General features: G+C 37.5%; 1 protein-coding gene across 2 annotated transcripts in view; it reads right to left on the bottom strand.

Annotated features, from left to right (window-relative positions):
* The window catches only part of LRRK2 (leucine rich repeat kinase 2), a 207,551-nt gene extending 197,554 nt beyond the window's left edge, over positions 1-9,997 (bottom strand). Inside the window, exons 1-4 of one of the 2 annotated variants that reach the window (XM_027542587.1) lie at positions 8,817-9,997; positions 8,447-8,532; positions 3,995-4,104; positions 514-602 (exon numbers count right to left, since the gene is read on the bottom strand). In XM_027542587.1, the coding sequence (XP_027398388.1) occupies positions 514-602; positions 3,995-4,104; positions 8,447-8,532; positions 8,817-8,970 (439 nt within the window). In that variant the 5' untranslated portion in view covers positions 8,971-9,997. The remainder of the gene's footprint in view (positions 1-513; positions 603-3,994; positions 4,105-8,446; positions 8,533-8,816) is intronic. The other variant, XM_027542585.1, reaches the window with a different exon arrangement.
* Positions 9,998-13,001: the final 3,004 nt, after the last annotated feature.

The raw sequence follows: 13,001 nt of genomic DNA, 5'->3' as shown, positions 1-13,001 counted from the left end.
TCACTCAAGGGATGTTTTGAGGATTATGTTTTTAAAAGCATATGAAGTATTTTACATGTTAAACCTAGCATTTAGCAAGCACAAAAGAAGAAAGGCTATATATTTTTATTATGACATATTACTATTGTCATACTCTACATGTTTTATAGAAAATACATTAGAGATATAACGGAGAACAAATACTCATGACAGGACACGTATGGCTAACAAACTAATGGGAATATGAGATGCGGGACCAGATCAGAGGAGCAAAGCTGAGGACAGAAATTAAATTTGGGAATAATATACAAGGTGATGTTTAAGGCCAATATGTTGGGTGGTATTTTTGAGAGAAAAAGTTTAGAGAAAAGAGATAAGGAGAGAAAAGGAAAATGGATACACAGAATTTTGGAAATCATCAATATTGAGGTTATAATATTATATTTTTTAAAAAAGTTAAAATATATTCAGTAAATGGTTTAAATTATTTTTTAACTTGTGTCAACATTAGAAATATGTGTGTATATATACTACCTGAAGTTAGGAGAAGATCTAAGGCCTTCAATCCAACTGTTGTCAGGTTGACACTGGCATTATGAACTGTTAGCGTTTTAAGAATCAATCTGTAATTAAAAACAAAAATCAAGATCATCCTAGATGTTTATTCTTTTAGATATTGTCTCTTACTCATCTACATTGTTATTTATCTCATTGCACTTCATTCCCTATATTGAAGCTAGTGTGTTTTTTTCCCTATAAACCTGAGCCAGGCTTACAATGATTAACAGGGAATTATGAGTCTCAACAGAAAAGTTATAACTTTTTCCTCAAAATATTTTCAATTATTAACTATTTCACTCAATTCTATATTCAAAATAATACAGAACTAAATGTACTAAGGGATTAGTCGTTTTATATGTGATACAAACTTGTGAATATTATGTGACACATATTTATGTATTAAATTATAGAGATGTAATTAAAATGTTAGCTTGTATACAAAAATTAAAAACCATTTGAATATTTATATTATTCACTTTTTATTATTTTTAAAAGAGAAATTGATATTATAGAAAGTGAACCTAGTATATCAGTAATATTGTCAGTTCAAATACATTTGATTTGAGCCCCTGAGTTATTAATTTTAAAATATACAGGCTGTAGTCTATTTCTACTCAGGGCTGATTAATTTTAAAAATACAATCTATAGTTTATTCCTACCCAGTGCTGCTTGGCTTTCTATTGTTAGAAAATAGAGCTTCCATGGCTTCACTTAGATTCAAGAAACTCGGCACATGGTCTCTAGCGATGAGGTAAGGAATTGAGAGACTCCTTCAACTCTGTTAATTCTCCTCCTACCTACACTGCCCCTACCTCTTCTTGAATCATTCCCACTATTCCTGACTTCATTACCACACAAGAGATTTCGCCTTTAGTACTGTAAGCCTTTAGGGAGGAAAAGTCCTTGAATACCAGGAGATATGTTTCACAATAACTATTGGCTGGAAATGATCTAATATACTCCACTATAGAGAAGAGTGTGTCTATATTGTTCACACTACTTCTGGCCTAAAGGAGGGGTGTAATAAATACCCGATGAACCGAAGATGAATAAATGATGAGTAAGCAAATAAATGAATGAAAAGAAACTTCCTGCAGAAACATTCACGTAAGTTAACTGGAACATTCAGTTTGTACTAAAATATGACTAAGTATGTTTTCCAAGTCTCCCTAAAGTTACAGATTACAAACCTTTGGGGATTTTGGAAATTCTCATCCAAACCAAGGGACACATAACATTATAACTATTAATTGCAGGCATATTTTGCCTAATTCTTCATTAAATGCTGTATTCCCTTGAGTTAATACTTTTCTTGTTATAGCCCATCACACTTTTGCCCTATAGGAATGCAACTTTATCTAATGCTTTTGGAGGGTGGCACCTGACTTTAGAACAATCACCTTTAGAGAAAAATAAGTTTTCTGAAGAAAGGGTCATAAAATGTTAACAGGCCTCCTGGCCAGAAGATGATGTAAATCACCTAAAACTTTTGCATATGATAAGTTTGCAGAAATAAAGCCTGGCTTCGATAAGGATCAAGGACTGCTGACCTTGCATGACTATACCCCTTCCCCCATTATCCTCTGCTGCTGCTGCTGCTGCTGCTGCTAAGTCGCTTCAGTCGTGTCCAACTCTGTGCGACCCCATAGACGGCAGCCCACCAGGCTCCCCCGTCCCTGGGATTCTCCAGGCAAGAACACTGGAGTGGGTTGCCATTTCCTTCTCCAATGCATGAAAGTGAAAAGTGAAAGTGAAGTCGCTCAGTCTTGTCCGACTCTTAGCGACCCCATGGACTGTAGCCCGCCAGGCTCCTCCATCCATGGGATTTTCCAGGCAAAAGTACTGGAGTGGGGTGCCCTCTATGCATAACTTAAGGTATAAAAACTACTTTGGAAAATAAAGTGCGGGCCTTGCTCACCAAAAAATAAATAAATAAATAAATGTTGTATTCTTTATTATTGACATAGAATTTCAGGGATTAGTTTGGAGATGAGAATATCTATTAATTGTAAACAGTCTCTTTGCAAAGCACACTCTTTAATGCTAGAATCTGAAAAACAGCAACTCATATTTATCAAAGATGGAAAAATACACAAGCATAGGTATACTCGCCTATGAACAAACAGCTCTTATTTGTCTAAACTTGCAGCCACGGTTAAAACTAATAGAGATGTAAAATTTAGTTTTGCATTAATTATGTTCTCCACAGCAATATATCTTTGGAAATTAAAGTATTCACTTTTCTGAGGTAAAGAAAAGTCACTAAAGAACACCTAAACTTGGTGACAGAAGATATTTTATTAAATGTCAAGAAACAAAAAAGTTATCCAGCAGTTATCCAAAGTTATCCAAAAAGGATTTTCCTGGAAACACAGAAAAAATTTTCTTAACTAATTATGGCTAAAGAAGTAGTTTCGAAGTCATTGTGTTGAAAACTGCAATAACATAGCTAATAAATAGCTATCAAGATTTGGCTGCAGATGTGCTGAAAGATAATTTCCTCTTTTTCCTTCATTTTGAAAGCTGCATTTAAGCTCATTAAATATATACATATGAATATACATAAATGTGCTTTTTAAAGACAGTAAAGCATACATTTCTAAATTGCGTGGAAAATCCCATGGACGGAGGAGCCTGGTGGGCTGCAGTCCATGGGGTCGCTAAGAGTCGGGTTCGACTGAGCAACTTCACTTTCACTTTTCACTTTCATACATTGGAGAAGGAAATGGCAACCCACTCCAGTGTTCTTGCCTGGAGAATCCCAGGGATGGGGGAGCCTGGTGGGCTGCCGTCTATGGGGTCGCACAGAGTTGGACACAACTGAAGAGACTTAGCAGCAGCAGCAGCAGCAGCAGAGAACATTTTAGTTTCCATATGTTTGTTTTGAAGAAGTAGTGGTTTGTGTCCTGTGTGTGTGCTAAGTCGCTTCAGCCATGTCCTGCTTGGTGCAACCCTATGGACTGTAGCCACCAGGCTCCTCTGTCCGTGGGACTCTCCAGGCAAGAATACTGGAGTGGGTTGCTGTGCCCTCCTCCAGGGGATCATCCCAACCCAAGGACTGAACCCAAGTCTCTTCAGTCTCTTGTATTGGTGGTAGGGTTCTTTACCACTAGTGCCACCTGGGAGGCCAGTGTTTTGTGTCAATTCTACTATTAAAAAGTAAAAAAAAAAAAAAAAAAAAAGAAAGAAAGAAATCTATTATTCGCTTGAATTCATAAGCATTCATCAACAATCTACGATTTAATCAATTGTATAACTATTATTATATTAAAATAATAACAATATCTAACATTTTACCTCAAATAAGCTCTCTATAAATGTAAATCATTGATTCAAGGAAAACTACATGTATTTTAAAGGATTTTTATCAGTTTGGCTTGAATTGCAAATACAATGTATCAAGAAAAGGGCTGTCATACAGATATTTAGTGCAGTATATTTTTACATACTTACTGGTGAACCCCAAGGACTTCCCAATCATGTCCAATATCATGGGGTCCCATTAAGCTTTGCATTGTATTTGGACAGATTTCTATTAATTTGCATAAAAGTGACCAACCCACCTAAAAATAAGAAACAAATATTCACATTTTAAAACAAACACACATATATTGAACATATTTAGTCAAAGAATCTCTTCATTCTTAATAGACTAGGTGACTATTATTTTAAAATAGTTATTTTAAAACAAACTTATATTCAAAATTATACTAAAAGGAGTATAACAAAATTATACTCAAAAAGCAAGTCATACAATTAGAAAACATCTTTCTCCAAAAATCTACTGAAAGGGCATACAAAAAGTAATATTTCTGAATGATGAAGGAAACAAATTGCTTATTGTCTAAATAAAAAGCAATAAAATAAAACTTAAAAATTAGTTTTAGAGGACATACCAAGACTATGACGTACAGGAAAGGCTGATCTCAGGGCTTTGTACTTTTTAAGGCACATCCACCTGACAGAATTTATTTTAGATATTTAGGATTTTAACTAAAAGAAGAAATGAAGTAGTTTGGAATGGAAGATTAGGAAAAGCCAGAGATTTTGACGGCCAAGTGTAAATTATCAGGAAAGACGGCTCCCCAGATAATAAAGCTAGGACAAATGGCAAGAGAAGCAGCACTGTCTGATGACAGTGTAACGTCTTTCACAGGAAGAAGAGAAAGGCACTATGAGATGGAGAGCAGGCAGAACTTTTCAATGGACTCCACTAGACTTCTTCAGTGTACCTAAATATGGGTTGATGAGGTCGAGACATCACAAATGTCCTTTAAGTCTTTCATATTTCCAAATGAATTATGATTTTACTGATGCATTTTAAATATACCTTCATTCACTTCACTTATACAAGTGATGCCAGATTGAGTAAGTTGCTCTTTACTTCTAAAAAATACATTTTTAAATATTAATGATACTTTAATTCCAAACTGGAGATTAACTCACTCTTCCTGCCATATATTTCTCTCCAAATATAAGGACTCTTCAATTCTTTTTACTTTATTACAAAACTACACTTGATATGGTCAAAAAAAGAATATGCATAGATATTCAGTTCTACAGATTCATGGAGAAGTGCCTAACCATGATGTGTGATAAATACCAATATAACATGAATTTTGAAAGCTGGATTCACTGTCAGCTAGAGTTGCTCAGGGAAGAATATAATACAGAAAAAGTGTGATTTGAGTCAGATTTCAAAAGAACTATAACTTTGTTCACTTAAAACAGTGCAAGGGAAACTTCTAAAACTGATGAGCTGTGAGGAAGAGAAGTAAGATTCTAAATAGTCCTCAGGCTGCCAGAGAGGGGTCCATTGCTAAATGTGACTGAATGTGTGAATTGGAGCTGAGTGGCACAGAGTTGGATGACCAGGGGAGAAATTTCTATGCATCTGAAGAGGAATAATGGCACACATTTCCTAATTGTTTACAGGAATAAACAAGGGGTATTTAATATGATAAAAGTGTTTATACAAGAGTTATTTACAAATACTATTTCCAGATCTTTTCTGGATTAAGCATGAATTGCTTTACTCTGTCATTACTTGCTCTTACACAATTTCAAATTCCTTGAAAAGGAAGCAATTTTTGACAGCTATTTTTACCTATATTTGAGTAGACATCCTCCTCCACGTAAGCCGAACAGATATTGACAATCCAGATGCCATAGAAACTGGCTATTTCTGTGCTTTCATAAAATATATCAAGATTTTTTCAACTAAGTATTTCAAAAGTAACATTTGGAACAGTTTCTGGAGGGAAATAAATCATAAATCACACAGAATGCTATACTCATCTCTGCACCTGCATGGCTGACTCAAGGAAAAACCCTGTTTTGCTTTGGTTGGTGAAATAGCAGCATCAGTAAAATTGCTTTGCAAAAAGACCGAAGTAACTGAGCTTCTATGATTAAATAGAATCGCTAGCTGCAAAGTGGAGGTAACAAATGATCCATTAATGTATTCAATTAAAAGCTTATCTTTCAAAAAGAGAAACCTCCCATCTTGGACAGTCATAATACAATTGGTAGTTTCACTTCATTATAATTATTCTGTAAACTCAAGTTATCTAATTAATGCACAATGGGAAACATCTAGGGTTTAAAGAAAATTTTAGTCACTTGCATATATTTCACTCACATCAAAGATGGAAACTGTGTGAATAAAGTAATGTAAAACTGAAGAACACAGAGAAATGTTCAGATGATTTGCAGGAAAAGAAATTTGTAAGACAAAGAGCCTAAGTATCAACTGTCTAAAGACTGTGATTATTAAGGAGAACTAATAAAGTATGAAAAGACATTGAAAATAAAAATTCAGAGTCAGGAATGTCATGTTAAATTCTAAAAACAAACCTTGATGTTTATTTTTGAAGGGTAATTTAATTCCCTAAATTCATCAAGTGCTTTTATTTCAGTACTTTCAGCTGATTCAAATGTATAAAGCTTTAAAGTATATCTATATTAATTTTACCAGTAATATGCATAAATTTGAAGAAGACAATATTTTCTTTTAAGTAGAGTATTAAAACATCCCTTTGATAAGATCAATGATAATTTAAATCAATAACGTCAGTAGGCATAGCATGGCCACAATATTTGTACCAAACCACTATACTCTTTAGTTATACAAAAAGCTTGTGAATTCAGCACCTATTGTATTATGAAAAAAGATTTTGAAGGTGTGTGAAACTTGAGTTCTGACTCTGTTACTTGCTCTTTGGTCCTAAATGAGCTATTTACTCTGAGAAAAAAATATTCAGTGAGATTTCTGAAAGGGAAGCAGATTTCATCAAGAATCAAATGATAACTACACAAACATAATGCCTTTTGCAGGTTAATATACTGCGCTGCAACTAGTAATTCTATTCCATTAAATCACCAAATCAAAAGACAATTCCTGATTTTCTTACATACTCTGTCTTTGGTACCTACTGGGCAAGGATATTGAATGACATTCATAACTACCCCAAACAAACATGTCTGGGCTCTGGCAGTTTCTAAAATGAAGAAAAATTAGGAGGTGGGTATGTTGCAGACTCCCTTGGATTCTCAAGTCTAGCACTACCTCCTCTGCAGACCAAGCCTACCCAGGGCCCAGCTGTTCAGAGTTGTACCTGGCAGAGGAGACTCTACCAAAAACAGAATCCAAGGAATGGAGTGTGACAAACAAGGCAATTTTGAACACCAAAGCAGAGGCAAGTAAGAAGGATGATGTGGGTGGAGAGCAGCAAGCACAAAAGGCCAGTGCGGGAGAGTGAATCATGTTTCATAGGCAAAATTTCAGACACTGGGTGTTAAAAGAATAGTGTCTTTATCATGCCTCCATTTTTTTCTTGATCTTATTTACTAACAGCCTGAAAATCAATAGTCAGATGGGATATACTTCAGTTGAAGAAAAAGAAAAGTACCCGTTTATCTCACATATATAGATCTTCATATAAAAGCTAGGTATATGGTTCACCCAAGCTAGACATAGCTGGACACAGAGATTAAGCATAAGATAATTGATACAGACAGAGATTCAGATAATTCTTACATAGGTCTAGCCTCTCAAGTAGATATTAAGAAACACTGCACCTAGATAGAGTTCAAAGTTCAATTCTCTTTCCGTTTAGAATCTAACATGCAAATGAGAAAACTTATGTCAGTTCCCTAAATCTCAAAATCTACAAAGGAAGTTAACCTTAAGCAGTAATTTTGTTTTGACGTAATTTTCATCTTAAGGCTCCTTTTCAAATATATCTGAGATATTTAACAAATTTCTGGGTTTCCTACGATACAGGTTCTAAAAGGTTCACTTTTACATTCATTTTATATGAAAACAGTTGAGAAGTACAGATTTAAACTTACAAGGGAATCCTAAAACATTACTCTCTTAAGATAATACAAGGTGTACTACAACTAAAGAAGGCTAGAAATCTGTCTTCAAGTTTAAAAAAGAAAACCTTAAACCTATGAGAGTTTGCCAGTAACTTCAATTAATTAATTATTAATTCTATTATTGTTCATTATTCCTCTTTCCCAAACTATTCACAATGATGTCATCTCTAGAACATGCTGTACATTGGGAAGAATCTTAGAATAATTTCATTTAAACACTTACGAACACATCTAGCCAATGAAAGAAACCAAACCTCAACCCATTATTATTCCCCTCCCATCACCATCCATATTCTGTCAGTTAAAGTTACATCTTAATGATAATTAAGGAGCACAGAGTAGGCCCTCTTACACCGTTAACATTTGATAATGATTTAACAATGCTTCCATCTTAAAACCACAGACAGTGGTTTGTCAGGACAAATCTCAGAAATAACCCAGAACTCTGGGTACAAAGTATCAGTAGAAAAACACCTATTTCCAAAGAAGGGGAAATGGGCGAAATGAAAGCAACTCTTTTACCTGCTGCACACTAGCGACTCTCATATAGGAGTCCAAGACGATCAACAGAGGCACGTGGACATTTTTGTCTTGAAATAACTTGGAGGCTGGAAAAGAAGGGGGTTAAGGGAAAGGAGCAAAGTCACGATTCATGGCACCCCTTTTAAGTCTGAAAAGGAGGGAGAAAGCAGAAGAAATGAGCGCAAGACTTTCCTAGAATTGTCGGCTCTTTTCTGCCCAAAGGAGTAGAGAGCTTTCGACTTCTCAAGAGTGCAGGTTTGTGTGGCCACAAAGTTGGGAGGAGAAAGTTTGTTAAAAAGGCCTGGGAAAGCGGCGGGGGGTGGAGTGGGGGCGGGGGGCGGTAAGCAACAGTTTCCCGACAAAAGATTACCGTGATCGGCGTAAGTAAACACCAGCATATCCTCCAGGATTTGAACCAGCGTCTCTATCTGTTTTCCTTCCTGGACATTGTTCAGCCTAACTATCAACTTCTTCAGAGATTCCTCGTCCTCCTCCTCGCACCCCTGGCAGCTGCCACTGGCCATGACCGACCCTGCTCCAAACTGGCCGCCCCTCCTGCACTAAGGCCGAGAGCTCCGGGAAGGAAGAAGACGAGCCCAGCTCACCGGCCGTAGCCAGCACTCACAGCCAGCCGCATCAGCACCCACGCCCGCCTATTTATGCAAAGGTGGCGGCTCCCCGCCCTCTCTCGGAGCCCTCCTCCTCAGCGTCCTCCTCCCCCACCCAAGGCCAAAACCCCGAGCAGGAGCCTGCAGGAGAGAAGGCCGAGGTGTGGCCCAGCGTAGAACCTTGCCGGGTGGGCAGGGCTAGCGAGAGCGGCCCGGCCCGAGTGAGGCCGCGCCCGTGTCCCCCGCGCGGCCGAGTCGAGACCCTGGGCGGGCGCAGCCTCCCGGGACCGGATCCCGCCCGCCCCGGTGGAGGGGCCGGGAATCGCGCAGGAAGAAACCGACTCAGTGGACTCCGCCTAATTGCCCAGGCCCCGGGCACTTCAGAGGCCGAGGAGGCGTGTGGTCCTCATCCCGGGCCACCCCCTGACCCGCCAGCCTGGTCTCCTGCAGCCCGCGGAACCTCTGGGAACTAGGAAGAAGAAAAAAGCCGCCGCAGATCTCCAGATCCAAGAATAGAAATCGGGGCCTTGGGAAAAGAGAACGCCGCCCAGTTGGCCCCTTTTAGGAAAACGTTCTCTTTGGAGTTCCCCCTATTGGGAGATGAGGAATTTTCCCCCCGAGGATGGACATAGTTAAGCAACCAAAATGTGCTTTTCTATGGTTGCTACGACTTGTTTGTAGGAAAGGAAATAAAGACATTTTCCTGTTAACTGAGGCTCTGTTGGCCAAAAGGCCACGAAAATTAGCTTTTGAAAATTTGAGTTTGCACTAGATAAGATTCTGAAAATTGGGGCACACCAAAAAGTAATGGATTCTCATTGCAATTAAAACTAGAGAGAAACAAACACGTGGTAAATGATATGAACAGGTGACAGATACAAACCTAAACATTGTTCTGTTGATATTCAAAATTACTACAGTGTTTGAAAAAAGTATTATAGTAATGTATTTTTCAAGAAGAGAAGCCTGAGCAAGAAAAAGAAAGACAAGGCTGGACAGAGATGACCTATTGCCTTCAGATCTGTCCTGGAATACGGGTGAAGTCATTCACAAAGAAGAAGATTGAACTGGAAGTTAGTACTTGACAATTTAAATCCTTCTATTTCACTTCGGTTACCCAGTTCTGACGACAATTTTGAAATGGTTAAGACAGCTACTTACCCTTCTTTTACTGATGAGGAAATGGAGATTTAGAGTGGGGTCGCTAAGGGAAGCATTGTTGGTATCACAGGGTTGGGAAGTTGAGTCAGGACTTAAATACAGGTAGATGTCTTAACCTCAAACTTAAGGTTCTTTATACTCTACCACTTTAATCAAGTCATGGCAGTGTTTACCTTAGGGCTTCCCTCATTTGGTAAAGAATCTACCTGCAGTGCAGGAGACTCCAGTTTGATTCCTGGGTCTAGTTAACAGAATGAAAAGGCAAACTTCAAGCACAAATTCATGATAGAAGTAGTGGTCAGTGGAAAATCAAATGGTGCTGGAAGAGTTCACTAGCTTCCTGGGAAGAAAAAAATAAAACAGACATTGCTAATTGCATCAAATTACCAAAACAAATTCCAGCTGGATTAAAAAGTTACTGAAAGTAACTAAAAATAAAATGTAAATTAACAGTTATTTAATCTTGGTATGAGGAAACATAAAAACTAAGAAACTACAGACTGATACATGTGACTCCATAAAAATTCAAATCTTCTGCAATCAGAGAAAACAACATAAAACTAAAAAGCAAATGGCAAACTGAACAAAAAATATTATAACACATATGACAAAAACAATCAGACTTAATCTTTCAAAAGTTGTTACAAATCAGTGGGGGGAAATCACACTCTACAGGTACCCCAGAAGAAAAATGGATTAAAGTTTTGAGCCAGAAATTCACTGTGAATGGGAAATAAGCATAAGAAAAGTATATTCATAATTATACAAAAATTGTAACATATTTGTAAAATGTAATTTTCTGTGTATATGAGTGTACAATAATAAAAATGAGGGAGAGAACCAGGAATACATTCCAAAGATATTTTTAAAACCTTTATGAAGAAATTATTAAACTATATTAAAAGGCGTTGCACCCCACTCCAGTACTCTTGCCTGGAAAATCCATGGACGGAGGAGCCTGGTAGGCTGCAGTCCATGGGGTCGCGAAGAGTTGGACACGACTGAGCGACTTCACTTTCACTTTTCACTTTCATGCATTGGAGAGGGAAATGGCAACCCACTCCAGTGTTCTTGCCTGGAGAATCCCAGGAACGGGGGAGCCTGGTGGGCTGCCGTCTGTGGGGTCACACAGAGTCGGACACGACTGACATGACTTAGCAGCAAAAGGCATTATTAACAAGGTATAAATAAGTGAATAGGCCATATCAATTAATGAGTTTAACTACCAAAAAGATGCAAATTACCCCCACAGAGTAATAAAAAACAGACTAATGAAAATCTAAGCAAGATAGCAAGTTTGTTTTTTTTTTTTTTCAATGAAACGGACGGGCCTAGAACAGAAGAGACACTTTTGGAAAAGGACAAAACAGAATTGCCCAATTAGACATTGATTCAGGGCGTCTTAACAGCCTTTATCAGTTTCCTAGTGTGGAAAAAGCGCCTGACAGTGTCTTCCTGTGAATTAGAAAAATGTACACCTCCTTCCAGGCAGACACAGTTCTGTATCAGGGTGCACAGAGGCATGATTTGGACTTCAGACTCCACTCATCCTGTCATCCTGGTGTCCTAATGCAAGGTATATGAAGCAATGTGTTGACTGTTATTATGTTGTAAGAGCTAATCTGTGCAAAAAGCCAATGAAAGAGTATCTGGAACCCAGAAACATACCTTTACATATTTGAAAATTATATGAGAGATGTTGCAGTGTGTAACAGTGAAAAGAGAATAGATTATTTATTTAATAAATGAATCTGAGACTATTGGTTGTCGGAAAAAATATTAAAACCTTTACCTCAGACACCATATTAAAAAATAAATTCCATTGAGCAATTTTATATGAAAAACATAACTAAATGTTTTGAAAGTTTTGAGGGGGAATGACATTTTATGACATTAAGCTACTGAAAGGTAAGACATAATCATAACAGTTCATAAAGGAAAAGATTAAATAACACAGGGAGCCCAGTCCAGGGCTCTGTGACAACCTAGAGAGGTAGCATGAGGGGTGGGGGGTGGAAGGGGGACTCAGGAGGGAGTGCACATATGTATACTTATGGCTGATTCATGTTGTTGAATGGCAGAAACAGCATAACATTGTAAAGCAATTATCCTCCAATTTAAAGTAGAAAATAAATAAAGGAAAAGACTGTTAAATTCAAATACATTAAAATTTTAAAATGTATACAAAGACCCAACCAACCAAGTTAAAAGATGACCCCAAGCTGGACGTTTTTTGCAATGCACATAACCAAGAAAATGTTAATAAGAATATGTAAAAAACTACCATAAATCATTAAGAAAAAGATAGTCTAGTTTATGTGTAAAAGACATAAAAGACATTTACAGAAGAGAAAATGCCATTTAAGTCTATCAAAGATGCTCAGCCCCACTAAAAACAGAAGCACAAATCAAAGTCATAATGAGATATGATTTCACACCCCTCAGATTAACCAAATATGTAAAGTTTGATAATGCCAATGATTTCCTAGAATATGGAGGAACTGTAAGAACTATAGAAGCTTCCCAGATGGCTCAGTGGCTAAAGAATCCTCCTTCAGTGCAGGAGATGCAAGAGACTTGGGTTCAATCCCTGGGTTGGAAAGACCCCCCTGGAAGAAGGGCATGACAATCCACTCCAGTATTCTTGCTGGAGAATACATGGACAGAGGAGCCTGGCAGGCTTCAGTCCATGGGATGGCAAAGAGTCAGACACAACTGAAGCGACTTATCATGGACATAAGAAATATAGAATACTTATATAATACCTGTGAGACTGTAAATCAAAA

Source organism: Bos indicus x Bos taurus, chromosome 5 (genome assembly GCF_003369695.1).
Source record: "Bos indicus x Bos taurus breed Angus x Brahman F1 hybrid chromosome 5, Bos_hybrid_MaternalHap_v2.0, whole genome shotgun sequence".
Lineage (NCBI taxonomy): Eukaryota > Metazoa > Chordata > Mammalia > Artiodactyla > Bovidae > Bos > Bos indicus x Bos taurus.
Note: the sequence above shows the minus strand (reverse complement) of the source record. Positions and strands in the feature narration are given on the sequence as shown.